The 27769-nt window shown below is 53.0% G+C and overlaps 1 protein-coding gene across 1 annotated transcript in view; it reads right to left on the bottom strand.

The window, feature by feature from the left end:
* Positions 1-4081: 4081 nt before the first annotated feature.
* Positions 4082-27769, bottom strand: part of PSD (pleckstrin and Sec7 domain containing) — a 111884-nt gene continuing 88196 nt past the window's right edge. Inside the window, exons 9-14 of the mRNA XM_060240999.1 lie at positions 15522-15700; positions 7660-7730; positions 6307-6464; positions 5889-6033; positions 5214-5357; positions 4082-4326 (exon numbers count right to left, since the gene is read on the bottom strand). Coding sequence (XP_060096982.1) covers positions 4102-4326; positions 5214-5357; positions 5889-6033; positions 6307-6464; positions 7660-7730; positions 15522-15700 — 922 coding nt within the window. The 3' untranslated portion in view covers positions 4082-4101. The remainder of the gene's footprint in view (positions 4327-5213; positions 5358-5888; positions 6034-6306; positions 6465-7659; positions 7731-15521; positions 15701-27769) is intronic.

Here is a 27769-nt window from a genome sequence, read left to right as displayed (position 1 = left end):
TGCTTGAGGCAAAGCATCGAGTTCAACCCCGTTGAATGCAGGAGCAGCCTAGTGCAGCGGTGTCACACATACGGCCCGTGGGTAGCAGCTGGCCCTCTGCTGCTTCCCGTTTCTTGCATTGCAGCTCCTTTCTCCCAGTCTCTCCCTATGTTCTGCTCCACAGAGGAGAGAAAGAAAGCCTTCGCTCAATTGGCTGTTTGGTGTAGTGGTTAAGTGTGCGGATTCTTATCTGGGAGAACCGGGTTTGATTCCCCACTCCTCCACTTGCACCTGCTAGCATGGCCTTGGGTCAGCCATAGCTCTGGCAGAGGTTGTCCTTGAAAGGGCAGCAGCTGTGAGAGCCCTCTCAGCCCCTCCCACCTCACAGGGTGTCTGTGGTTGGGGGAGGAAGGGAAAGGAGATTGTGAGCCGCTCTGAGACTCTTTGGAGTGGAGGGCGGGATATAAATCCAATATCTTCTTCTTCTTCTCCTCCGGGAAGGGGGGAAGGGAGAAAAAGAGAGAGAGAAAATGGTGCCCTGTGGCAGCAGACTTCCCTGGGCTTGAAGCTCGAACCCACTACTCTGGTTTCTGCCACTGTTGGCCGGCTTTGGCTTTCCTTTCTGGGAACGGTTTATTCCAGGTATTAGAAGCTTTTGTGTGCAAGCACACTTTCTTCAGACAAAAAAAGGGGGAGGGGAAAAAATTCCATCCCCTTTTTAAGACCAAGTGTTTTATACCTGGGGAAAAGTCCTGCTTGGAGCCTTCCCACCAGGTTCAGGTTGTTGGGGCATCTCTAGATTCACTGCAAGGGAGAGTCTTCTTACCCCTAGAAAGGGGCATGGCCGTTAAGGGGATGGGGGCAGTTGGTTAAGGCTATCCTTGCTCTGGAAGAGGTGGCAGTCAGTTCAGGATATCCAGCACCTTTTGTGGCTACTGGCTCCCACCACATTTATTTCCTTGGGCAGGCTACACATTAATGATTGGAGTTGGGAGTAAGCAGTGAAATGGCTAAGTTTGCTGATGAAATTAAATTGTACAGAGAGGATTGTGAGGTGCTCCAAAGGGATCTGTCGAGGCTGGGTGAGTGGGCATCAACATGGCAAATGAGGTTTAATGTGACCAAGTGCCAGGTAATGCACATTGGGGCCAAAAATCCTAACTATAAATACAAGTTGATGGGGTGTGAACTGGCAGAGACTGACCAAGAGAGAGATCTTGGGATCACTGAAAATGTCGAGACAGTGTACAACTGCAATAAAAAAGGCCAATGCTATGCTGGGAATTATTAGGAAGGGAATTGAAAACATCAGCCAGTATCATAATGCCCCTGAATAAATCGATGGTCCGACCTCATTTTGAGTACTGTGTACAATTCTGGTCACCGCACCTAAAAAAATATAGCATTAGAAGAAGTGCAGAGCAGGGCAACTAGGATGATTCAAGGGTTGGGACACTTCCCCTATGAAGAGGTGTTAAAACACTTGGGACTCTTTAGCTTGGAGAAACGTAACTGATAGAGAAGGTAGAGAATTAAGTACTTTTCTCCCTTTTTCACAGTACAAAAACCTGTGCACACTCAAATGAAATTGCTGAGCAATCTGAGAGTGGCTCAGAATCGCCTTTATTTTCCTCCCCCACAACAAACACACCCTGTGAGATAGGTGGGGCTGAGGGAGCTCTCACAGAAGCCGCCCTTTCAAGGACAAGCTCTGCAACCCAAGGTCATTCCAGCAGCTGCAAGTGGAGAGGTGGGGAATCAAACCTGGTTTTCCCAGATACTTAGCCACGACACCAAACTGGCTCAAACATGCATCTGCTGATTTGTTCTTGGGTCAGCCACAAGTTCTTTCAGAGCTGTTCCTCTCACAAGCAGTTCTGTCAGAGCTCTCTCAGCCCCACCTACCTCACAAGCATGTCTGATATGGGGAGTAGAGGGAAAGGAGGCTGTACGCCACTCTGACTCCGAGTGGGCAGGGTATAAGTCCCATCTCTTCTTCCCAGTACCTGTTCCGAGGCAGCTGCCCTTGCAGATTAAAGCATACTCCACGAGAGCACAAGGCTCTTCTGCTGCATTCCACAGGAGAGTCCCTCTAGTGGGCATCCACAATGCTGCAACGTGGTCAGTGGGCGACACATTTGCTGGACACAGATGCAGGCAAAGGCATTCTGCAGTCACTTGTTCAGTGAGAGCCTCATCCCGCCTCCTTTGGAGGCCCTTCTTTTCTGTAGGGCCGAGATGTTCTGCCAGGCTTTTGGCTGGGGCAACGACAGCAAGCTTGAGTCATCTGGCACTCACACCACCCCTGCTTCCTGTAAGCCTCCCCCGGAAGACAGTGAAGAAATGATGTTTGCCATCAGTAATATAAGGATACGTTTAGTACAGTTTTTAACTTGAGATACTGTATTTGACCCTGTTAGCCGCCTTGCAGGGAAGGGCAGCCTATGAATCAAATGAGCTGGTTCCTGTCAAGTCTGCTCATGGCTGGCCTGCGCAAGTGTAGTTCCGCCGTGCGTCTGCACAGAGGAAGTGCCACCCTCTTTTCTTTTTTCAACCATGCTTGATTTCTCTCTCCTTTGCCCCGTTTTGAGTTCAGCATTTCACCCAGGGATCCCTTCGCCTTCTTAGCCCCCATTCATCCACCCAAGCCCCAAATGGGTATTTCCTGCTGCTTCTGCCCCACCCCCATGGGGCTTAAGAAGGAAGTGATGCCCCTCTGTCTCCTGGAGTGCCTGCCAGAGGGACACCGGGGGCCCTGTGCATGCCCTTGGGGTGCCTCTCCCTGGGCCCCCCACCCCACGACCCCCTGGAGGGGGCTGCAGTGACTTCCCTCGCCGCTCCACCCCTTCCCCAGAGTCTGAGGACGAGAGAGAATCAAGGCCCTGGAGTGCTTGAGGAGGTTTTACTTCAGTAAATGAAGGAAGAAACTACAGAGTTTAAGACCTTTTCTTTGCAGTCGACTCGAGCAGAATAACAACAACAAATAAATAAATAAAAGACACATTCAGCAAGTCAATGTGGGAAGCAGCCCGTCCCTTGCACCCACGAGGGCTGCGCTCTTCCCTCCCTCCCCTCTGCATGCACCTCGCAAGCCACGCCCTTCCAAGCCCTCGGGAGCCTCTGGGGTGGCTGATGTGGGCAAAGCGGGGCAGCCGAGGGGGGGCATGGCTTTGGGGATGGGAAGCCTCCTGGCAGCATGAGAGCACCCAAAGCGATTGGTGCAGGTCTCTCAGCCCTGGCTCTTCCAACCCAGCAGCTGTGCAAGGAAGGAGGCCAGCCACACAGCCTCTAGTGAGATGGGGTTGCACACGAGACACCCGAGTATGGCTTTGTGGCGCTACCCCACCAGAAGGCATCCTCTGTTGCCCCCCCCCCCCAGGTTACCCTGTGAATGCTGGTCTCGGGGCTCGTGTGCAAACTGGGGCACCAGCGAGGGCCAGCTGAAGTTCCAGCTCATGTTGGTGACAACCATCCCCGAGTCCGTCCAGGGGAGCTGCTGGTGGTGAAGGAATCAGGGTGCTGCAGGCGTTGCTGGCATCTCCCCTCCCCCGCCCCCTTTCAGCTGCTGGTGCTCTTGGCCCCTCCTCTCCTCCCTCCACTCAGCAGAACTGACCACCCAACAGAGCTCTCCATGACTGGACTTCTGTAGATGCCCCCCCCACACACACACAACAAAATTAGCATGCCCAAATGTGGCGGTGTGGTTCGGCTGTGTCAGGTACTAAAAAATTTTTAAACATTTTATCATAAAAAGTGTAAGAAATTGGCTAGGGCCAGGAGTTCCTATGGAAGGCCACCAGGATCCAGCTGCCTCTCATTCTTGTCTGTGGGTGCAAGGCCTGGGCCGTTTCCCCCCTCTTGTGGTTCTCTCGGGTGCTGGGAGGGGCCCTTGGGATGTAGCCCTGCGGCAGCTGAAGGCCCAGGAGGGCGGTTTGGGCAGGATCCCAAGTCCTGCAAGGCATGCTGGGATGGTGGCCAGGAGGCTAGTGCAGCTGGCTGGCTGGCTGGCAAAATGGTCCGAGAGTGTTCTCCGCCCCCCCGTCCCTTGCGGGGGGTTCCTGGCCCTGGGGAATGAAATCCTGCTGCCCCCCGCCTGCCCTCCTGGGGGGCTCCTGGCTCCTTCTAGGACTTCTGCAGGCTGCTGGTGGCTTGTTGGTGGTTGCGCTTGACCCGGTGGTCTGTGCTGGCTGGCTCCTGGTGGACAGAAAGGTTGGACTGCGAGTTCTGGAGGCGGCCCTCAGTGCTCGTGGCAGTGCTGAAGAGAGCGGCTTCCAGTGCCGCCAGGTCTTCAGAGCCGGTCTTTAGCTTGGCACGCATTAAAGTGGCGTAGATGCTGTAGCGCGATTTCTGTGGCAAAATGAGAAGGGAGAGGCAGCTCAGCTCCCAGGACCCCTCCTGCCTCCCCGAGCTGGTGGGATTTCTCTTTCCGCTGAAGGCTGAAGGGAAACGGTGGGCTTGGGGGGGGGCGAGGGGGAAACAAGCCCCTGAGGGGCAAAGACGAGTTCTGACTGCGAGGGTAGGGGTGGGAGTACAGCAGGTGCCAGTCTCCAAGAAAGGCCACCACAGGACTGGAAAGTGATGAGATCAGCATGAAGCGCGGAAAACACTTGGAGCTATTCGGTTTAGAAAAACGACGCCAAGGAGGAATTAACTGAGGCGGTCTCTGAAAGCACAATGGCAAGCAGGAATGCCTTCCCCCAAGGTGGTGGCAACCTTCGAAGATCTTAAAAGCAGAAATTCACAGAGGATGGCTACAGGAGGGACCGTGGGTCAGTGGTAGAGCATCTGCTTGGGAAGCAGAAGGTCCCCGGTTCAATCCCTGGCATCTCCAAAAAAGGGTCGAGGCAAATAGGTGTGAAAAACCTCAGCCTGAGACCCTGGAGAGCCGCTGCCAGTCTGAGAAGACAATACTGACTTTGATGGACCCAGAGGGGTCTGATTCAGTATAAGGCAGCTTCATAGGTTCATATGTACTAGCCATGGTGGCTAAGGGGTCCAGTCCGGACTAAACCTCAGAAGGACAATTCCTCGGTGTCAAACAGCAAACAATGGGTGGGTTTTACGCCCTGCTGTTTGGAAAGAGGCTGCTGGGCCTCATGAACCTCTTGGTGCCTCCTGAGCTGAGCCACAGAGCACCAAGGAGGCTCGGCGGAGCACAGCGATCCTGGGTCACCTGCGCGCCTTAGAGGACCCTTCAGACCTTCCCGCAGGGCCCGCCCACCTCTGGGACTGACCTCAAAGGCCAGGTATTCCTCCTTTTGCTTCAGCTCCTCATACTCCTTGCCCTTGACCTTCCTCTCGGGCAGGGAGGCGCGGTGCTCCAGCAGTTCGGCTGCCATAGCTTTGAATTTGGTTTCATGGCTTTTCAGCTGCTCCTCCTGGAGAGAGAAGTCCATCAGAGGGGCTCCCCTTCCTTTCCTGCTGCCTGGTCCCACAAGCCTCCGGAGCACTTTGGGGTCCCCTTCCGGAGAAGCCCGGAAGCTGCCTGCTGTCTTGAATTCAGCCTTCAAATGCCACAAGCCCTCTCCTCCCCTCCCCTCCCCTCCCGGCAGCTGCCCCTCGCCCCCACGTGACAGACTCCTGGGGTGGGGTTTGCCCCTGCCTTCCACAGCAGAGCAGCCTTGGATTTCCCTGTGGGTCTCCCAGGGCTGAAACCCTCCTTCGCTTGCCCATTTGGAGGAGTGGGGTCCAAGTGAGACTAATCAGGCTACTAGCCTCACTTGCTACTCTTCATGCTTTGGGAGGGGGGGTCCCAATTAAAGAGACTCCTTTACATCAGAAGCGTTCACCGTTTCCCGTGGCCCCCTTTCCAACTTCAGCCCTCTCAGCCCTATTCCTGCTCCTCCTGCCCAACTGCTGTCGTGCCCCACCGGCTGGCAGCCCCTGCTGCACCCCCTGCCTGGGCTTACCTGGGAGAGCCGCGTGGTGGAGCTGGGCAGGAGCGGGCGGCTGAATTTCTTCTGGGATCCAATGGCAGCTGGGAAGGGCGGGGCAGAAAACATGGCAGCCACCACATTGATGCGCGTGATCCAGGAGTGCATTTGCTCCGTGTTCCTGGAAGAAGAGACAGCAAGTAAACCAATGAGACTTGCGCAGCTAGGCTCATGCCTGCCGACGCACCAGCTGTGCAGCCACAGCCGGCTCCCATTCTTTTGGAAGGGCTGGCCCCTCAGGACAGAGCCCCGAGAGAGGGAGGGGCACCTCCACAGCCTCTCCCGCCCTCTGGCTGTGGTGCTCCTTGTGGTGCGCTCTGGCGGCCTCCCTGGGGTGGGGGGGGCTGCCTGACTCCAGAGCAGCATAAGCAGCTGAGCCAAGGGCCCCACTCACTGGGCCTGGAAGAGGAAGACCCTCCAGTCGGCTGTCCTGAGGTAGAAGACGTTGGGCCTCTTGCTGTAGTCGGAGGCTTGTGTGGCCAAGCAGTGGTGGATGCTGATGGCGTTCTTCAGCTCCTCTTCTGCCAGGGCCTTGCCGGGCTTGTACTCCTCCTGAAAGGCAGACAGGGCCTTGCTGAGAGCCTTGCTCTGCTCCCCAGCCACTTCTGCACTGGGAAATCCCACAGGCCAAGCCCAGAAAACTCTGTGCCAGGCCAGGAAGGCTTCTCTTTGAGTTGCACTGGACGGGTTTTACAGAATTGGGGGGCGGGGGGGGGGGTGCTAGAGCCTCCCTGGCTCGCTTTCACTTCCGAACTGCTAACAGAAATGTTGCAGCTGTTCTTGGAGGATTCTACCGTTCCTGGGGCAACAGATGCCAGACTGGGGGTCACCTTTTCTCTTGTTCTCATGTTGGAAGGCAAACCTGAAGCTATGGAGGTGTTTCCGCTAATGCCTGGGAGGACATGAGGTTCATTCAGCCAGCATTTGCTCCCGCCTCTGCCTGGAAGGAGAGACAACCCCTTTTTGTCCTTGCATTCTCCTTGGGGAGGAGGGGGCGTCTGCTCCACTGCCTGGAATTGGGGCTGGTTTCTGGAGCAGCCAGATTGCCTGAATCCACAGGCCTCAGGCACTGGGAGCTTCTTTTAGGCCTCTGGCTGCTGGCGGGAGGGGGGCTGGTTAGGAGAGGTGCAGGGGACAGGCTGGGAGCAAATGCTGCCTGAATAAATGCCCAGTCCTCCCAGGCATTAGCGGAAACACCTCCATAGCTTGAGGTGGCCGCATTTTACAGGGTCTGTCTCCTTCCTCAAAAGCAGTTCTCTCAGAGCTCTCCCAGGCCAACCTGCCTCCCAGGGTGTCTGTTGTGGGGAGGGAATGGAAGGAGATTGCAAGCCGCTCTGCGGGCAGGGCGAGGCATAAGTCCCATCTCTTCCTCCTCTCTGGGTCCCCCCTCCCCACCCGTGCACTGCTCAGTACTTCTGCAGCTTCTGCCTGGTGTTTCTCTGCCAGCTGGTGCCAACAGGGGCTCCTCGCTGTGCAGACTTCAGGGGACGCCCTCAAGTCCCTGTTTGCAGGGAGGGCTTCTTGACTCTGGCAGCCGCTGGCTTCAGAGGGGTGAAGAAGACAACGAAGGCTCCATTGCCTTGTGCCTGCCCCTCCACCTCCGCAACCCCCCCCCACTTCATTCTACTTCTCAAGTTTCCTCCATGCCACAGCCTGGTGGACCCTCCCCTTCCTTCTGCAAGTCCTTTGGGGGGTTGTGTTGGGGCTGCCTCCCCTCATCCCACTGCCCTTCCCCTGCCCCACGTACCTTCTGCAGATACAGGATCATACCCTTCAGGATCCCGTGGAAGGTCTTCCATCCCCGCTTCCCTCGGGGGGCTGCCAAGCAAAGGAGGGGGTCAGGTTTCGGATTTTTTTGGCCACTGTGTGACAGAGTCTTGCACTGGATGGGCCACTGGATGATCCAACATGGCCTCTCTTATGTTCGTAGTTGCAGAGCAAGAGCCAGCTCAGCTACTGTGGCCCTCCCCCACCCAGGGGGCTGGGCTCAGGAAAGGGCAGGCAGCAAGCAGCTGGGGGTTGGGGTCTCTCCCTGTCTGCAGCCCTGAGCCTAGGGCCCATGTCTCTCCCAGTCGGCAGACCTGACCCCGGGGCCCATGTCTCTTTCAGTCTACAGCCTTGACCCTGGAACCCACGGCACTCCCAGTCTGCAGCCCTGATCTCAGAGCCCACGTCTCTCCCAGTCTGCAGCCTTGACCCCAGGGCCCACATCTCTCCCTGTATGCAGCCCTGACCTCGGAGCCCACGTCTCTCCCAGTCTGCAGTCCTAACCCCGGAGCCTACGTCTCTCCCAGTCTGCAGCCGTGACCCCGGGGCCCACTTCTCTCCCAGTTTGCAGCCCTGACCCCAGGGCCCACATCTCTCCCAGTCTGCAGCCCTGACCCTGGGGTCCACATCTCTCCCAGTATGCAGCCCTGAGCCTGGGGCCCATGTCTCTGCCAGTATGCAGCTCTGACCCTAGAGCCCACATCTCTCCCAGTCTGCAGTCCTGACCCCGGGGCCCACGTCCCTCCCCATTTGCAGCCCTGACCCTGGGGTCCACATCTCTCCCAGTCTACCCCTGGTTGCCCACTTGAACAGGATGAGAGGCTGTGCTGTTGCAAACAGGAGCAGAGGTATTGAAGGAACAACAGGAGCACCCCCCACCCCCTTCCTGGGGCCCCCGTCATTCCCAGTCTGCAGCCCAGAGGAAGAAAAACAGGTTTCCTACCTGTAACTAATGATCTTCGAGTGGTCATCTGTGCAGTCACACCAATGGGAGAGGCACCGGCGCCGACCCTGATCGGTAAACTTCAAAAGCTGCGGATTTCTGCGCCTCCGTCCCAGCGTGCATGCGCAGACCCCCCCCCCCACTGCGCATGCTCGCCAGGACGGGAACGGACATCCCGCCAGTTCCTTCTGACCACTGCGTTAGCCCGCACCCGATGGACCGGCAGCGGAGGGGAAGGAGGGCGGGTAGTGTGACTGCACAGATGACCACTCGAAGATCATCAGTTACAGGTAGGAAACCTGTTTATCTTCTTCGTGGTCTCTGTGCATCACACCAATGGGAGACTAGCAAGCAAAGGACATACCTGGAGGAGGGCGCAACGGTCCATCAACAAGAGACAGTCTGCAGTACAGCACGGCCCACCGCCGAGTCCTGGCGCCGCCTCATATCCAGCGCATAGTGCGACACGAAGGTATGTGCCGATGCCCAGGTGGCAGCCTTGCAAATGTCCTGCAGCGGAACACCTTTCATGAACGCTGCCGAGGTTGCCACCGCTCATGTAGAATGGGCCCGCACTGGTCCGGGAAGCGGCGTCTTACGGAGAAGATTGCACCGTCTAATAGTGCCAGTAATCCATTTAGACAGTCTCTGGGAAGAGATCCTCCGACCCATAGAAGGAGCCACGTAAGAGACAAAAAGCCGGGAATCTCGTTGGAAGGGCTTCGTACGATGTAAGTAGAACGCCAACGCCCATTTCACATCGAGGGCATGCAGCCGCCGCTCGACCTCTGACGACGGGTTCGGGAAGAACACGGGTAAGTCGATCTCTGCATTCAGGTGAAACGCGGAGACCACCTTGGGTAGGAACGTGATGTCAGGGCGGAGCACCACCCCTTCCGGGGAGAAGCAAAGATAAGGCTTATCACACCTCCACGCCATCAGCTCGCCCACTCGCCTCGCTGACGTGACTGCAACCAGGAACGCTGTCTTCCACGCCAGCAGCTGGTGCGAACAGGTAGCCATAGGTTCAAACGGTTTGCCCATCAGGGCCTTGAGCACCAAAGGTAGGTCCCAGGATGGTGCGGGCACCCGCACCGACGGATACAAACGGGCGATTCCCTTGAGGAACCTCTTAGTCTCCGGGTGGGCGAAGACCGAATGCCCGTCGATCTGCACGTGCTCACTCGAGATGGCCGCCAGGTACACCCTCACCGAGGAAGCCGCCAAGTCACGGTCCAGCAGGGACAGCAAGAAGTCAAAGACTACAGAGAGGCCCGCCGCCCGTGGCTCCAGCCCCTTGCTCGTAGAGAACTGAACGAACTTCGACCACTTGTAGGCATACGAACGTCGAGTCAAAGGCTTCCGGCTGCTCAAAATCACGAACCGAGCTCTTTCCGATAACTGCAAGCGTTCAGACACCAGGCTGTTAACTTCAGGTGGGGCACATCATGGTGCACCACCCGCCCCTGGTGCGACAGCAGCAGGTCCGGAACCTGCGGGAAGTGGTGGAACGTCCCGCGGGCAAGACAGAGGACTAACGGGAACCATTGCTGCCTCGGCCACCACGGCGTCACCAAGATGCCCACCAGCTTCTCCCGGAGGAGCTTCTGCACCACCCTGGTGATCAGTGGCAAAGGGGGGAAGAGATACACCTTGTGGTGCACCCAAGGGACCAGGAGCCCGTCCCCGAGGGACATCGGATCCACACCGCCCCTGGTGCAGAACGACTCGCATTTTCTGTTGTCCCGAGTTGCAAAGACATCCAGTGTGGGCGCTCCCCACAGACGAAACACGGGCTCTAGGAACTTCCAGTTGCGCTCCCATTCGTGGAGCGATGCTCCCCACCTGCTGAGAAAGTCCGCCCGGGCGTTCTGAACACCTGGAAGGTGGGTTGCAAGCAGCGATATCCCTAGGGCTATGCATGCCTCCCAAATCGTCATCGCCAGCCGGCAGAGTCTGCGGGACACTGTGCCCCCTTGACGATTTATGTAGGCCATGGCAGTCGTATTGTCGGTAAGGACTGCCATCGCCCGTCCCCTGATGAGCGTCTGGAACGACTGAAAGGTGTGGATGATGGTCAACAGTTCCAGGTAATTGATGTGCTGAAGAGATTGATGGGCCGGCCACCGATCTCCGACGCACAGGCCCAGCGCATGCGTGCCCCATCCCCAAAGGGACGCATCTGTCGTGATCGTCACGGACGGCTGTGGTCTGTGGAAGGGCACCCCTCCCATCAAGTTGCTGTCCTGCCCCCACCAATTGAGATCCGCTAACACCTCTGGAGGAACAGTCAGGTACCGATTCGGGGAGTCGAAGTTGCACCGGAACTCCTGGAGGAACCACAGCTGGAGTGGCCGCATGCTAAGCCTCGCATTCGGCACGACCGAAGTGGTGGCTGCCATGAGCCCCAGCAGGCGCTGAATCCGGTGCGCAGGAACCGATGGATTGCGTTGTAGGGAGCGAACTGCCTGAACAATGGCCTCCGCTCGATCCACTGGGAGAAACGCCTTGCAAACTACAGTGTCTAGCACCGCGCCGATGAACTGCACCCTCTGCGATGGTTGGAGGTGCGACTTTTTCCAGTTGACCTGGAGCCCCAGGTCTGACAACAGAGCGAGAGTGACGTCGATGTGCTGAAGCAGAGCCTTCCTTGACCCCGCCACTATCAGCAAGTCGTCTATGTACGGGAATAGGGAGATCCCTTGGAGCCTTAGGTGGGCGGCAATGACGACCATCGTTTTTGTAAAGACTCTCGGGGCCGTCGACAGACCAAAGGGCAGGGCCCTGTACTGGAAGTGGGCGTTGCCGATCGTAAAGCGCAGGAACTTGCGGTGCCGGGGGTAAATGGAAACATGAAAGTAAGCGTCTTTCAGGTCTAAAGTGGCCATCCATTCCCCGTGATCCAGCAGCGGGAGGATGCAGGGCAGGGAGGTCATCCGAAACTTGTTGTAACGGATGAATTCGTTGAGACCCCGAAGGTCCATGATCGGGCGTAGGCCCCCGTCCTTCTTTGGGACAGCAAAATAGCGGGAGTAGAACCCACGGCCACGTTGATCCTTCGGGACCTCCTCGATGGCCTGCTTGAGGAGAAGGGACTGAACCTCTTCCAGAAGAGTATGGGAGGGTGCAGTGTAGGTGAAAGTCAGGGTAGGGGGATGCTGGAAAAATTCTATCTCGTACCCCCATTGGATTACAGATAAGACCCACTGGTCTGAGGTGATATGGTACCAGGCTGGAAGAAAGCGAGACAGGCGGATAGAGTCCATGTCCCCGTGGGGATGAACAGGGAGTGGAGAGTCAAAGGCCCTGTTTGTGCTGCTTTGCACCCTTCTGCCTTGGAGCCTGCGCAGAGGACGGCGAGTACTTTTGTTTTGGCTGGTAATGAGGCCGTGAAAAGGTGGTCGTTGACTTAGGATGCCACTGCCTCTCAGGAGACTTGGCATAAGGCTTCTTCTGCCACTGTCGCGGCCACTGCCGCTTCGCCTGAGGACGAGAGGTGGAGACCCCTAGGTTCCTGGACGTCTTTATACTCTTGTCCATCTCCTGGAGGACCGAGTCCGTGGTGGCGCTAAAGAGGCCTGTGCCATCGAACGGGAGATCTTCAATATACGCCTGCGTATCAGGTTGCAGGGCAGTGGAGCATAGCCATGAATGCCTACGAAGGGAGATGGCCGTCGTGAGAGTTTTGGCACAAGCATCACCTGAATGCTTTGCGGAATTCAGCTGCTGCTTTGCAAGGGCCATCCCCTCCTTCTGCAACTTCTTCAGGATCAATCTACTCTGTTCCGGCAGAGTGTTCAGGACTGGCGAGATCTGATCCCACAGGGTATATTGATACCTGCCCATACATGCTGAATAGTTCGCAATTTTCACCCCAAGCGTCCCAATGGAGTATAATCGCCGCCCCATAGCGTCCAGCTTCCACCCCTCCTTATCAGGGGGAGTCGAATGCATCTTCTTTGCTTTGGACGAAGATGATACCACACCTGAGTTGGGCTTAGGGTGCATATACAGGAACTCCGCTGTATTTTCTTGCAGGCGATACATGTGGTCCAGCCGGCACGAAGATACCGGCATGGACGCAGGCTTGTCCCAGGACGATTTTGCCGTATGAAGCATCACATTGGTGATGGGCAGAGCAACTGCCGTCGAGGTGTCCCTTTGGACAATATCAAAAACACTGTCCGTGACCACGGGCTGAGGCTGAACTGTTGGTAAGGACAGCGCCTGCGCCATCCTTCTAATCAAGTCCCCATAGGACTTAAGGTCTTCGGAGGGAGAGATGGGATGATCCTCCGTGGTCTTTTCTGGTGGAGAAGGTTCACCTGTAGAGGAGGCCCTTTGTTCTTCCAGTGACGACTCCCTCAATGACCTGGGAGATGCTTCAGGCGATTCCGACTGCTCAGACGGCTGACGCCGAGGCGGTGATGTCCGAACCGCCGGTGTCGTCTTTGGCTTCTCCGGGAAGGCATGCCGCTCTGGCTCTCGATGCCGATCCGGATGCTCGACCTCGGGCAGTTTCGACACCGTGGCGGAAGGCACACGTCGAGGAATTCTACAGGACATCCGGGATCGATAGGAAGACTCCGAAGCCTGATCCCAGTCCATCTGCCGTGGTGGCAACCAAGGGAACGGGGGTTGCATTGGGTAAGCACCATAGAGGTACTGCCATTGCCGCTGATCCCAAGGAATCTGCGACACTGGCTGATGAGGAGATGGATCTTTCTTCTGGTAGCGAGGAGAGCGGCTGTTCGAAGACTGATCCCGGTGCGAGTCCCGATGTCGATCCCGGGGAGGGCTACGGGAACGAGGGGTCCCTTGCCTCGGCGTGAGCCGGCCCGATGGGCTTCTGTCGGTATCGACGCGCTGTGCTGAATCAATCTCGGAGTCTGAGATGACCAGCTGAGTCGACATCGAGGTAAGCGGTGGCGGGCTTGACCGACGAACGGGTGAGGCAAAGAGCTTCAGCAGCGGGACGACCGGCGTCGAAGACTCAGAAAGCGATGCGGGAGAGGATTGCGAAGCAGGCTTGTGCTTAGGCTTGTCGGTCTTATGCTTTTTCGACTTTTCAGCATGTGACCCCTTGTCCTCCTTGTGATTCTTTGCCGGCACCGAGGACTCCGATGCAGCTGCCGAGCCTGAGCGCTTGCGAGGGCGATCGGCGTCGGAGGGACCTTTTTCGGCGTCGACCAATTTCGATGTCAACAGTTCAGCCGAAGGTTGCCCTTGATCGGTGGAGAGCGCACGTGGTGATAGTGCTTTCTCCATGAGCGCTGCCGCCAGCTGTGCCGCCCTGTTCTTCTGTATTTGCTTCGAGAACTTGGCGCAATGAATGCAAGAGTCCGGCTTGTGCTGCTCTCCCAGGCACAGTAGGCACAGAAAATGGCCGTCTGGCGGCGCGATTTTGCTTCCGCACTTCAAGCAGCGATGGAAGAAACCCCACCGCTTTTCCATACAAGGGTTAGGAAAAATGGGTGGAAGGCCCGAGAGCAAGGGGGGTGCCCCGAAGGGCGGAAAAACTCACCCCACACTCCGGACGAACAAACCTAACTCTAACTAAACTAACAAACACTAACAGCTAACACTAACTATTTCTAACAATTTAGGACAAAGTCCAACGAAGTTCACCGACCGTAGCAAAAAGATCAACCGATCAGCGCGGCAGTCAGAAGAGAACTGGCGGGATGTCCGCTCCCGTCCTGGCGAGCATGCGCAGTGGGGGGGGGGTCTGCGCATGTGCGCTGGGACGGAGGCGCGGAAATCCGCAGCTTTTGAAGTTTACCGATCAGGGTCGGCGCCAGCGCCTCTCCCATTGGTGTGATGCACAGAGACCACGAAGAAGATTCCCCAGCCTCTCCCTGGAGGTTGGGAATGCCCCTCACACCCTGCAGTTGGCAGTATTTTTAGTTCTACCTTGGCTGCTGGGGGCTGCAAAGTGGCGGGTGGAGGGTGGTTCCTGAAAAAAGAGTTGAATGTAGTCAACTGAGTATTAATTTCCCAGAAATCCAGCCGAGTAGCCAAGAGTTGCCTGCCTCCCTCTTCGCTGGCTGCAGGAGCAAGGGGGGCACAGCGAGCCCCAGGAAGGGGGTGGGGGGTGCTCCTGTTGTTCCTTCAATCCCTCTGCTCCTGTTTGCAGCAGCACAGCCTCTCATCCCGTTCAGGTGGGCAGCCAGGTGCTTGCGTTAAGAACAGGACTAACTAGACAACTGTTCCAGATGGATGTGTTTGTGTTTCAGAGGAAAATGCATCATCGAAAGTGGATCATATATTTTATTTTTTTTAAAAAAGAATTCAGTCTCTGAGCAGAGTCCCCATGAAGGACAATCATGGGGGGGGGGGGGAGTGGAGAGGCGCTGGCCACACAGACTGGTTCCCAACCCCACAAGTCTTGCTCTCGGGAGCCAGCGGGCCAGGCCTCCAGCTCGCCCCATTCAGCAGCCACTGCTGAAGACTAAGTAGGACTCCGCAGTCCTCAGGGCAGAAGACAACAGGGGGGGGGGCAACCTAGGTGCGAGCTTTGGGGAGGGGAACATGGAGGGGGGGCTGCAATGTCTTGTGCACTGTGATGTCACTTCCAGGAAAAATAGAGGTTTTGGCAATCCCCAGAGCTACCCAAATCACTTGTGGGGTTTTCACAGGAGGACACAGGGTTGTTGTTTTTTAATCCTGCCGCCATGGGAAGCCTGTTGTGACCCAGCTTTTCACTTGCTGGTCCTCTCAAAGAAGTTCAAACACTTCTGATTCTTGGGCCAAAAGGAAGGATCAAAAGGGCTGGAGGGGAGACTAATTTCCACACCCCCCCATCCCTGAGCTGAGCTAATGTGACCCTCCCCCCTCCCAAGGCCAAGCGGCTGCCCTCCCCAGAGCCCCCCCCCAACACGCACACACACACCCCGTACTTTTTTTGCAGTCGGGCTCCGCATGGCTCTTGCGCACCAGGAGGCCATGCTTGTGGGTGGCAACGCTGGGGTCCTGGGAGAAGTCGAGGAAAGGGTTCCCGCCGCTGCTGATGCGCTTGAGGGGCTTGGGGTGGGGATCGGCCAGCTCAGAAAGGGACTTGCGCAGCTCTTCTTCGTCTCTGGAGGGCAAGAAAGGAGCTGGGTCACTTTCTTCAGAACCATCTCGCTAAAACCCAAGGGGAGCTGGCAGATGGTAATGGCACCCTGCCAGGTCTTCTTAGGACTCGCACTACGCCACCAGACCTCCTGAGAGCCCCACCAGATGCCAGGCAATGCCACGCACACAGCTGCCAGGTGTAGCCCTGCCCTGCAGAGGGAAACGGCCCCCCACAGAGCCACAGTGGCTCAAGGCATGTGGGGGGGCACTGGGGAAGAAGACAGCTGACTCCACCCTCCCTCTCCTCTCAGGGCCCTCCTGATCAGATCTGTAGTGCCCCCCTCCAGACCCGTCCTGATGAACTGAAGGGTCAAGGGGTGGAAAAGCTCCTGTCCCAGTTGTCCAGGTTTGCCCCAGTGCTTTCAGCCGGGGGTGGGGGGAGGGAGTCCCTCCACTTTGTACTCAGAAGGGCTGTGGGTCACAGCTGCATCTGAGGGGGCTGTTAAGACTGCCAGTGCTGGCTTGACCCCACCACGGGCTCTTTCTAGGAAGCAACTGGGGCCATTTCCCCTCTTTCTAAGTGCAGTGGAGACAGACCCCGCAGCAGCCCTGCAGAGCCCCACCTTGCAAGCCAAGCAGGGTCAGCCCTGGCTGGGATTCGGATGGGAGACCTCCAAGCTGTGACGCGGAGGAAGGCAGCAGCAAACCACCCCTGAAACCCCGCTGGCCTTGCAAACCTCCATAAAGGAGCTGTGACTGCAGAAAGGGGGGGAGCTTTCTGCTGGGGGGGGGCAGGGAAATGGCTTTCTTCCTAGTTGCAGTTTCTTCCACTGCATACAGATCAGTCAGAGTCTCACTTGCACCTGCATTCCAGGCATGTCAGTTTCAATCTTGGTTTGGGCTGAAAGATATTATCCAAAGAAAAATGTGGATTTTAAAAATTAAGAAATGCTCTTGAAATATTGAGAGGCATGTTTATGTGGGGGGGGGGGGGACAACTTCTGGGGAGATCTTTTTAAGGAAAAAGGAAAGGTCCCCTGTGCAAGCACCAGTCATTTCCCACTCTGGGGTGACGTTGCTTTCACAACGTTTTCAAGGGGTGGTTTGCCATTGCCTTCCCCAGTCATCTACACTTTCCCCCCAGCAATCTGGGGACTCATTTTACCCACCTCGGAAGGATGGAAGGCTGAGTCAACCTGGAGCTGGCTACTTTTAAAACCTGCTCCAAATAGCAGCAATAAACAGCATTTTTCAAAAGGAGAGGTTCCCCCCCCCCTTCTCAAAAACAGCAGCAGAGATTATCCTCCTCCTCCTCTTCATTGATAGCTCACCTTCCCCCCCCCCCCCCCAAGACTCAAAGAGAATGTCAAGATATTAAAAGCAACGACACATTTTTCTCCTTTCCAGGAAAGCTCTGAAGCCTCCTGTGGGCCGGAGAGGGCTGAGGGGGGACATTTCCTCCTAAAGCACTTTCCGGGGGGGGGAGCATCTTCTTTGGGGGGCTGTAACTTGGATCCAATCTGCACGCAACCCAGGAGGCAAGCAGAAGGCCATTGGGGAAGGTCCCCTGCGGGTTTCCTGGAAGCACTTCTTTGGTGCGGGTCCCTCCATGTATCCAATTCTCCTCCAACATGGAGGGCAGGTAGTGCAGAGGAAGCTGGAGATCCCCTGCAAGTTTGGTGTCTCTAGCATTTTGCAGGGGGGTGGGAGGCATTCTATTGCACCACAAACTGAACTGGTTAGTTCAGTACCCAAAAATTCATGACAGTTCGTGACTCACAAACGGGGCATGCCACAAACCAAAATGAACTGTACTTTCCTGGTTTATGCCCATCCCTACCAATGTACCCCTGTGTAACATGACAATTCCCCCCCACCCCCGACCCCCCCACCCCCCGCTCACAAGGCCTGACAGTAATCCATGGGAGCAGGACTTTTATTGTAGCAGGAACTCCTTTGCCTATTAGGCCACACACCCCTGATGTAGCCAATCCTCCTGGAGCTTACAGTAGGCCCTGTACAAAGAGCCCTGCAAGCTCTTGGAGGATTGGCTACATCAGGGGTGTGTGGCCTAATTGGCAAAGGAGTTCCTGCTACAAAAAATGCCCTGCATGGGAGCATTTCAAAGCTAGAACAAGCTGGGCTCAACACCCTCCGTGTCATAAGAACAAGTGAAGCCATGTTGGATCAGGCCACTGGCCCATCCAGTCCAACACTCTGTGTCACACAGTGGCCAAAGCTCAGGGGCCATCAGGAGGTCCATCAGCAGGGCCAGGACACTAGAAGCCCTCCCCCTGTTGCCCCCCCAGCACCAAAAATACAGAGCATCACTGCCCCAGACAGAGAGTTCCATCTATACTCTGTGGCTAATAGCCACTGATGGACCTCTGTTCCAGATGTTGATCCAATCCCCTCTTGAAGCCCCTGCCCTTGTGGCAGTGAATTCCACATGTTAATCACCCTTTAGGTGAAGGACTTCCTTTTATCTGCTCTAACCTGACTGCTCAGCAATTTCATTGAGTGCCCACAAGTTCTCATATTGTGAGAAAGGGAGAAAAGTATTTATTTCTCTACCTTCTCTATCCCATGCATAATCTTGTAACCCTCTTATCATGTCATCCCGCAGCTGACGTTTCTCCAAGCTAAAAAGCCCCAAGCATTTTAACCTTTCTTCATAGGGAAAGTATTTCAACCCTTTCATCATCCAAGTTGCCCTTTTCTGGACTGGAAAGGAAGGGCCGCCCACCGGTCCTTTGACTGAAAACAGCACACTTCTGCTTTCCGTACTGACTTAACAACCTTCAGAAAGCACTCACGGGGGACCAAAAGATTTCCTTTCAGGGTAAGAAAGCGCCTTTTCAGCTGCTGGGAAATTATATGGTAAGTATCCTTAAATAAATGCATATGACTAGAGCACAAAAAGAAAAACAACCCCTCACAACATCATCATCATTTTGCATTCAGGAAGAACAGCAGAACTGCTCCACCAGTCCTGGGGCGCTCTGGGTTCCAAAGAGCATTCCAGAAGCCATGCGTTTCATCATGAGTAAGTCCTTCTGGAAGCTCCCACGCCTGCCTCCCCTGCAGCCCTGCCGTCTAAAGGCAAAGCACAGCTTGCCCTCAAGAGCATCTCTGGAGATGCTGCCGGGTAGGAATGAGGAGGGCTGCTGCTGCCTGTTGTACCTCTGCAGGCAGGAGCACCCGTGCAATTATGCCCCGCAGCTTTTCACCAAGCTGGGAAGAAGACAGAGGGCTGGACTTCGCACATGAAAGCTTATGTTCTAAATAAAACTTGGTCTTACAGGTGCCACTTGACTCCTGCTTTGTTCAACTGCTTCAGACCCTCACGGTTGCTCCCCCTTTGGGTCTCTTAGCAGAAGACAGAGAGCTTTCCACTTTGCAGAGGGCTGCTGGAGAGAAGCAGCTTAAAAGCTTGTGCGGAAAGTTTGCATGACCTGGATGGCGGGGGCAGGGGAGGGGGGCTTGATCTCACCAGCAGGGCCAGACCAGCTAGTCCTTAGATGGGAGCCCCCCTCTGCTGGCTACACAAAGTCAGGGCTATCATGTGTCAGCTGCGGCTTCACAGGGACAGACTGCTGTGTTAAGAAACTCTGAACTTAGAGGAGTAAATGAGTGCCGGTTTCCTTCTGTGAAGGAAGTAAAGTTACAAAACCTATGTAGGTTTCTGGGCAGCTTTGCCAGTTTAGTGTCATGGTTAAGCATGGTGAACTCTACTCCGGATGACTGGCTTTGATTCCCTGCTGCTGCTCCTCCACATGAAGCCAACTGTCTGGCCTTCAGTCACAGCTCTCTCAGCCCCACCTGTCTCACACACGGGGGGGGGGGGGGTCTGTAGTGGGGAGAGGAAGGGAAAGCGATCGTGAGTCACTCTGAGACTCCTCTGGAAAGTGAAAAGTAGCTCTTCTTCTTATAGAATCACAGAGTTGGAAGGGACAATCTCCAGGGTAATCCAGTCCAGCTCCCGCACAATGCAGGAAACTCACAAACACCTCCCCTCATGCCCCCACGCCCCCCGCTTCACACCCAGAAGATGGCAAAAAAACCTTAGCACTGATGTGACCCCCTTCCTGCTCTCCTTCTCATGAACTGCCTAAATTCACAGGATCCTCATTGCTGTCAGATGACCATCTAGCCTTTGTTTAAAAACCTCCAAGGAAGGAGAGCCCACCACCTCCCAAGGAAGAAGCCTGTTCCACTGAGGAACTGCTGTAAACGTCAGGACGTTCTACTTGATGTTTAGCCGAAAATACTTTTGATTTAATTTCAACCTGTTGGTTCTGGTCGGATCTTCTGGGGCCAAAGAGAACAATTTCACACCATCCTCTAGATGAAGATGTCCAGTGAGGTTCCACAAGGGCTTGGTAATTTTCAATATTTTCCATCAGTGATCTGGACGAGGGGGAGGAGGGGCTGCTCATTAAATTTGCACCGAGACCTCACAGCTGGTTTTTAGACAATATCCCCAACAGAGCAAGTTAAAAGCTTTAGGTACTTGGAGGTTATGTTGCAGACAAACGGTTCAAGAACGCATAATATGGATGCCATCAGTTTAAAGGCCAAAAGCAGTGCAGAGGCAATCCAGAAATTTTATTGGAACAAGGGGGTAAATGTGTGATAGCAGCCCTCAAATTGTTCAAGGCAAAAACAGTCAGCTTACATTTGGTGCCCCTTTTAATATCACTGCAACCCCCCAGAAATTGGAAAATGTCCAAGCAAAATGTCTGAGATCAATTCTGCGGGCCCCTTCCGGCATTCCAAATGCTCTTATTAGAACTGAATTGGGCCTGGTCCCAGCAGAGGCAAGGCTCTGGCTACTGACCATCCAATTCTGGCTGAAACTCATTTTTTATCCCAAAGGCTTGCTACACAGAGGCAAGATATTCTAGAGCCCCCATGGCTGAAAGCGACAGAGGAAAGACTTCCCTTTTATGGCCTCTCAAGTCAATACCTTGGCAACCTGGCATACAATAAGGCGAGTGTGATGGTGGCACAAAAGATACTGCCAGACAAATGGACTTAAATAACTCACAAAGATGGCGCACCTTTATAGAGCCATTTCATAGGTTATCTCCCATGCCATATTTGTTTCACCTAGAAAACCATGAATATGGAAGAATATTCTCCCTTATGAGGTGGGAGCCCCTCCCTTCTGCAGTTAGAGGGCAGATACGGGAAAATCCCCTATGAGGCTCGTAGATGCCCTTGCTGTAATGATGGCAGAGTCGTTAGTTCAGGTCTTTAATGACTGCAAGGTGTGCAGGAAGCACACGGAATCCGTCCTGCCTTCCAGGATTACTCCCCCGACTAGCAGTCAGAAAATATGCCAACTTAAAGAACTCCTGGAGGGCAAATATCCTGCATTTACTCTTAAAATAGCTAAATTTGGTTGGTTCGCCTTTAGGACGAGAAAATTACCAGTAGCCTATAATGCCAGAGTACGTTTGTTTTAATGGCCATTTCTGCATATATTTCAAATTTAATACTGTTATCATACTTTTATTATGCTTTACAGATAGTTCTTCTGGATATGTATAGTTATCCGTTTTGTTTAAGATGTTAGCTTTTGCCATAAATAAAATCAATCTAAAAATTTTGCAGGTGACACCAAATTGGGAGGAGCAGGAAACACACTGGAAGAGAGAGACAGAATTCAACAATATCTGAACAGGCTGGGAAAGTGGGCAGAAGTGAACAAGAGGCAATTTAACATGGATAAGTGCTGAGTTGTTGTTCAGTCGCACAGTCAGGTCGTACTCTTTGTGACCCCATGGACAAAGTCACCCCAGGCCCTTCTGTCTTCCACCATCCTCCGAAGTCTGCTCAAATTCGTGTTTGTTACATCCGTAACGCTGTCCAGCCATCTCATCTTTTGCCGTCCCCTTCTTCTTTTGCCTTCTCTCTTTCCCAGCATCAGGATCTTCTCCAGGGAGTGCTCCTTCTCATTGGGTAGCCAAAGTATTTGAGCTTCAGCTTCAGCATCTGACCTTCCAGGGAACAGAATTGGACTGACTGATTTGATCTTCTTGCAGTCCAAGGGATTCTCAAGATTCTTCTCCAGCACCACAGCTCAAAAGCATCTATTCTTCTGCACTCGGCCTTCCTTATGGTCCAGCTCTCACAGCCATACATTACTACTGAGAATACCATCACTTTGACTACACGGACTTTTGTTGTCAAAGATTTCAGGTTTTCACGGCTGGTAACATCATTAGGGTTTGTAGAATCTTTCGGGATCAAGTGCCGTGTTCTACTGGAGAAAGTTTTCCTTCCAGACGTTTCGTTCTCAGCTGCGGAGAACATCCTCAGTGGCGTTGCAGCCGGAGCAGGTGCTCAGACCTTCTTGGCTGCTGTGCATTGACTTTTGTTGGCAGGGTGATGTCTCTACTTTTTATTATACTGCCCAGGTTCGCCATAGCTGTCCTCCCAAGGAGCAAATGTCTTTTAATTTACATTAATCTACATTAGGGTAACAAAAATGAGGAGCACACATATTGGATGGGGGATACACTTCTGGGTAGCAGTGGGTGTGAACAAGATCTTGGGGGTATGGATGGAGCAGCCAGTGTGATCCAGTGACAAAAAAGGCTAGTGAGATCTTGGGTTGTATCAACAGAGGCAGAACATCCAGATCGCAAGAGGTCCTAGTCCCACTGTGCACTGCATCGGTTAGGCTGCACCTGGAGTATTGTATGCGGTTCTGGAGGCTTCACTCAAGAAGGAGGTCGACGGGATGCAGTGGGGGCAGGGGGAGTAGTGGCTAGACGAACAATAGGGATGCTGTAGGCTGATCTAGATGACAACTGCAGATTTATACCCCGCCCTTCTTTCAAGGACAACCTCTGCCAGAGCTATGGCTGACCCAAGGCCATTCCAGCAGGTGCAAGTGGAGGAGTGGGGAATCAAACCTAGTTCTCCCAGATAAGAGTCTGCGCACTTAACCACTACACCAAACTGGCCTGTATGATCCCTAACAACCACCACCTCTTTTATAGGCATAGCAACCATATTAATGGCAGAGAGAAGAGTCCCGGCAATCATGGCTCTGTCTATGAAAACAGGACTCCCCTCCTAGATGCAAGGCACAAGAAAACACCGTTTCAGACACCATTTGGTGCTAAGTAGATAACAGGAAAATAGTTTTACATTCATCAGATTTCCCTGTCTGCTCCCTCAACAAGGGTTCAATACGTGTGAAGGATATATCAAGATAAAAAGTACAATAGAGAAAGTCTTGTTCAAGGCTTTCTATGTCCCACTGACTATACGTGTTTAAGACTACAAGCCTGTATAAAAAGGTAAAGGTTGTCCCCTGTGCAAGCACCAGTCATTTCTGACTCCGGGGTGATGTCACATCACAACGTTTTCTTGGCAGACTTTTTTGTTATGAGCAGTTTGCCATTGCTTTATGCCCCTCCCCTCACTCACCCCACCTTCCTTCCTGCTCCACTCCTGACCAATCAAGCACCAGGGTGGGGGGCCTGCCTGGTGTTCCTTGGGGCTCTCCCTTCCACATACTAGCCAGGGCCCACTCCGGTTGGCTTCTGTAATCTGATGACTACCCAGGACAGGGCATTGCATTTACCTGTGCTTTGTTTCAAAGGAAGCACAGGTATGTAAATAAAGCATAAAGGTCAAGGTAGTCCCCTATGCAAGCATCAGTCATTTCCAACTCTGGGGTGACGTCGCATTATGACATTTTCACGGCAGACTTTTTACAGGGTGGTTTGCTACTGCCTTCCCAGCCATCTACACTTCCCCCCCAGCAAGCTGGGTACTCATTTGACCGACCGCCGGAGGATGGAAGGCCGAGTCAACCTGGAGCTGGCTACCTGAACCCAGCTTCCACTGGGATGGAACTCAGAATGTGAGCAGAGCTTAGGACTGCAGCTGACCACCCTGTACCACAGGGCTCCTCTGCATAGCAGATGGAATTTTGTGAAATCTCCCACAGAGGACTGCAGAAGGAACACATTAAAACAGGCTAGCAAATAAGCTCTACGATAATGCAGGGCAATTAAACAGGTGAAATACTCTGCCATAAACCCACAGGGAAACACCACCACCACCCCACCACCCCAGTGTCAAGAAGGCTCTTGCCATTATTATCTTGAAGTACTTTCACTTTCCAATGTCTCCACTTCACTTTGCTGCTATCTCTGTGTGAAAGCATTCCTTTCTGCCTGGTCTCAAGAGTTACCAAGGTCACTCTTGCCTGATTACATGCACACCTACGAAGGGGCCTGGGAATGTCCTGGGGGGAGGGACTGCTTGCTTCCCACTTTTCTTTGAAAAGTGGTTTGGGCCAGGACTATAAGAGAAGGGCAAAAGCCCACCAAAGCCAGTTTTCACAAGGTCCGTCTTGCTCTGACCTGTCATGTATCAATAAACAACTATTCCTGGAATGGCCTGTTTGTGATAATGGGGCTGCTGGGGTCTTGACACCCAGGCCCAAGTGTGAACATCTCCCTTTAGCCAGGCTCCGAAAGTCTGCATCTCAATGCCTATGTGTGAGAAGTGCTGTAATGCTGTAGGCCAAATTAAAATGGTTCCTCTTAGTTTTAATTTGGGCAGGCTTGAGGCCTGCTTGTAAATTTTTAAACTTTTTTTTTCTGCAAGGCCCATAGAAATAAAGGTCAGGCCTATTAGTGTGGGCCTTGAGCTCAGCGCACCTGTGGATTGATTGTTGCCTAGGAAACAAAGGGGAGTCACTTGTATCCTGCACTTTCCTGCAAGCAGGCTCAGCGCAGATGGCAACATAGGTTAAGTAACAATTAAAACGTATAAATTAAAATCTTTTGTTACGAGGGACAGATCTGACATAAATGAGACTATGTCGGGCCGGGCCGTGTGTGTCATAAAATGTAATGCCAGGTAGCAGAGATATCAACCTTATAAAGGACACAGACACAAATATTTTTTTTAAAAAATAAGACATACTTAAAACATTAGCACTCATTGGTCTTAAAGGTGCTTTCTTTGTATCTCTCCCATGGGATCCAGGGAACTGGGCAAAGGAAGCTCTGGCTCTTTCCTTCCTTCCCCAGGGGACAAGGAGGGGGAAGAGCCTCAGCCAACTGAAGGAAGAGAGGCTTGGTTAATTGGGAGGGCCTGGCAAAGCAAGCTTTCCCTCCCCCCTTTCCTCCCCAAGGGAGGAGCCTCAGTCAATGGAAAAAATAGAGGTTTTGCTCTGCAGCAAAACCTGTGTGATTGAGGAAGCCTAGCAAAGCAAGCTGTTATGCAGAAGGAAGCAAGAGAGAGAAAGAACGAAGCAGATGACAGCCAGTTGCTCGGGGGGCTGAGAGGAGCCCTTTGGGGCCCTGATTCACCTTCATGTTTGACACTCCTGCTCTAATGGCTGCAAGAACATATTGGTTACCCTTGGGAAAATAAAAATGGATAAGTGCAAGTACACTGCAGTTCTGACTCTATAGTGAAAATGGATTCCTGAGTATCTAAAACGTTTAACCTGTTTGATCCAGTTGCCTGTTATGTTCTTTCCTGAAAACCATAATTTTTGATTTCTCAAAATTCAAGGTCAATCTGTTTAGCTCACAGTAATCATAAAAGCATGATAACAGCCGTTTCATTCCAATTTGGAAGTGGGAAGGAACCAACGTGAAGTGAGAGGGTGGAATGCTGCAGCCCTTTGGAAGCCCCCCCCCCCCCGCAAGGTGTGGTTAGGCTGGACTGCAGAGGGGGCATTTCCTACATCACCCCTCCCCCTACAGCAGTTAATTCCTTGCCCACCCACTTGTTAAAACCTTTCCCGTGCTAAGAGACGTCACCTCCTTTAGCTCCCTCTGCTGTTTCGGCAAGATTTCTTGACAGTGATTTTCTTCCTGCCTTCATATAACCAAGCCCCCACCCCGAACTTCCTACCACACCAGCCCCTTAGGAGAACCCTTCTCCCACCCACCACCCACCTTTTCCTTGCATGAAAAAAATTATTCCAGTAACTAAAGCTTAAAAGGCAACTACACATGGATATCACCTGATGGGCAACACAGAAATCAGACTGATTATATACTCTGCAGTCAAAGATAGAGAAACTCCTTACAGTCAGCGAAAACAAGACCTGGAGCTGACTGCGGCTCAGATCATGAGCTACTCATTGCAAAATTCAGGCTTCAACTGAAGAAAACTGGGGAAGCCATTAGGCCATTCAGGTTTGACCTTGATCACATCCCTTATGAATATACAGTGGAGGTGAAGAATAGGTTTAAGGAACTAGAGTTGATAGACAGAGTGCCTGAAGAACTATGGACGGAGGTTCGTGACATTGTACAGAAGGCAGCAATCAGCACCATCCCAAAGAAAAAGAAATGCAAGAAAGCAAAGTGGCTGTCTGATGAGGCTTTACAAATAGCTGAGGAAAGAAGGAAAGTGAAAGGCAAAGGTGAAAAGGAAAAATTCACCCAACTGAATGCAGATTTCCAGAGAACAGCAAGGAGAGATAAGGAGGCCTTCCTGAAGGAACAATGCAAAGCAATAGAGGAAAATAATAGAATGGGAAGGACAAGAGATCTCTTCAAGAAAATTGGAGAAATCAAGGAAATGTTTTGTGCAAAGATGGCCATGATAAAGGACAAAAATAGTAGGGACCTAACAGAAGCAGAAGAAATCAGGAAGAAGTGGCAAGTATACACAGAAGAATTATACAATGATCTCAATGTCCATGACAATCATGACAGTGAAATCACTGACCTTGAGCCAGACATCCTGGAGTGTGAAGTCAAATGGGCCTTAGAAAGCATTACTAACAACAAAGTGAGTGGAGATGATGGTATCCCAGTTGAGCTAGTCAAAGTTCTAAAAGATGATGCTGTTAAAGTGATGCACATGCACACATTATGTCAACAAATTTGGAAAATGCAACAGAGGCCACAGGATTGGAAAAGGTCGGTTTATATTCCAATCTCAAAGAAGGGTAATGCCAAAGAATGTTCAAACTATCGCACCATTGCACTCATTTCACATGCCAGCAAGGTCATGTCAAAGATCCTACAAGCTAGGCTTCAGCAGTATGTAGATCGAGAACTACCAGAAGTTCAAGCTGGGTTTCGGAGAGGTAGAGGAACAAGAGAACAAATTACCAACATTCGCTGGATTATGGAGAAAGCACGGGAGTATCAGAAATACGTCTGTTTCTGTTTCATTGACTATGCTAAAGCCTTTGATTGTGTAGATCACAACAAACTGTGGCAAGTCCTTAAAGAGATGGGAGTACCAGACCACCTCACACGTCTCCTGAGAAACCTGTATAAGGGTCAAGAAGCAATGGTCAGAACGAGATATGGAACAACTGATTGGTTTAGAATAGGAAAAGGAGTTCAGCAAGCATGTATATTGTCACCCTGCTTATTTAATTTATACGCAGAGTACATCATGTGGAATGCTGGCCTGGATGAAGCACAAACCGGAATTAAGATTGCCGGGAAAAACATCAACAACCTCGGATATGCAGATGACACCACTCTAAAGGCAGAAAGTGAGGAGGATCTAAAGAACCTCTTGTGGAGGGTGAAAGAGGAGAGCACAAAAGTAGGCTTGAAACTCAACATCAAAAAAACTAAGATCATGGCATCTGGCCCCATCACACCTTGGCAAATAGAAGGGGAAGACATGGAAGCAGTGACAGACTTCACATTTCTGGGATCCAAGATCACTGCAGATGGTGACTGTAGCCATGAAATTAAAAGATGTTTGCTCCTTGGGAGGACAGCTATGGCGAACCTGGGCAGTATAATAAAAAGTAGAGACATCACCCTGCCAACAAAAGTCCGTGTAGTCAAAGCGATGGTATTCCCAGTAGTAAGGTATGGCTGGGAGAGCTGGACCATAAGGAAGGCCGAGTGCAGAAGAATAGATGCTTTTGAGATATGGTCCTGCAGAAGACTCTTGACTGCAAGAAGATCAAATCAGGCAGTCCGAAGGGAAATCAACCCAGACTGTTCCCTGGAAGGTCAGGTGCTGAAGCTCAAACACTTTGGCCACCAAATGAGAAGGGAGCACTCGCTAGAGAAGACCCTGATGCTGAGAAAGACAGAAGGCAAAAGAAGAAGGGGATGGC

Source organism: Heteronotia binoei, chromosome 6, assembly GCF_032191835.1.
Source record: "Heteronotia binoei isolate CCM8104 ecotype False Entrance Well chromosome 6, APGP_CSIRO_Hbin_v1, whole genome shotgun sequence".
Classification (NCBI taxonomy): domain Eukaryota; kingdom Metazoa; phylum Chordata; class Lepidosauria; order Squamata; family Gekkonidae; genus Heteronotia; species Heteronotia binoei.
Note: the sequence above shows the minus strand (reverse complement) of the source record. Positions and strands in the feature narration are given on the sequence as shown.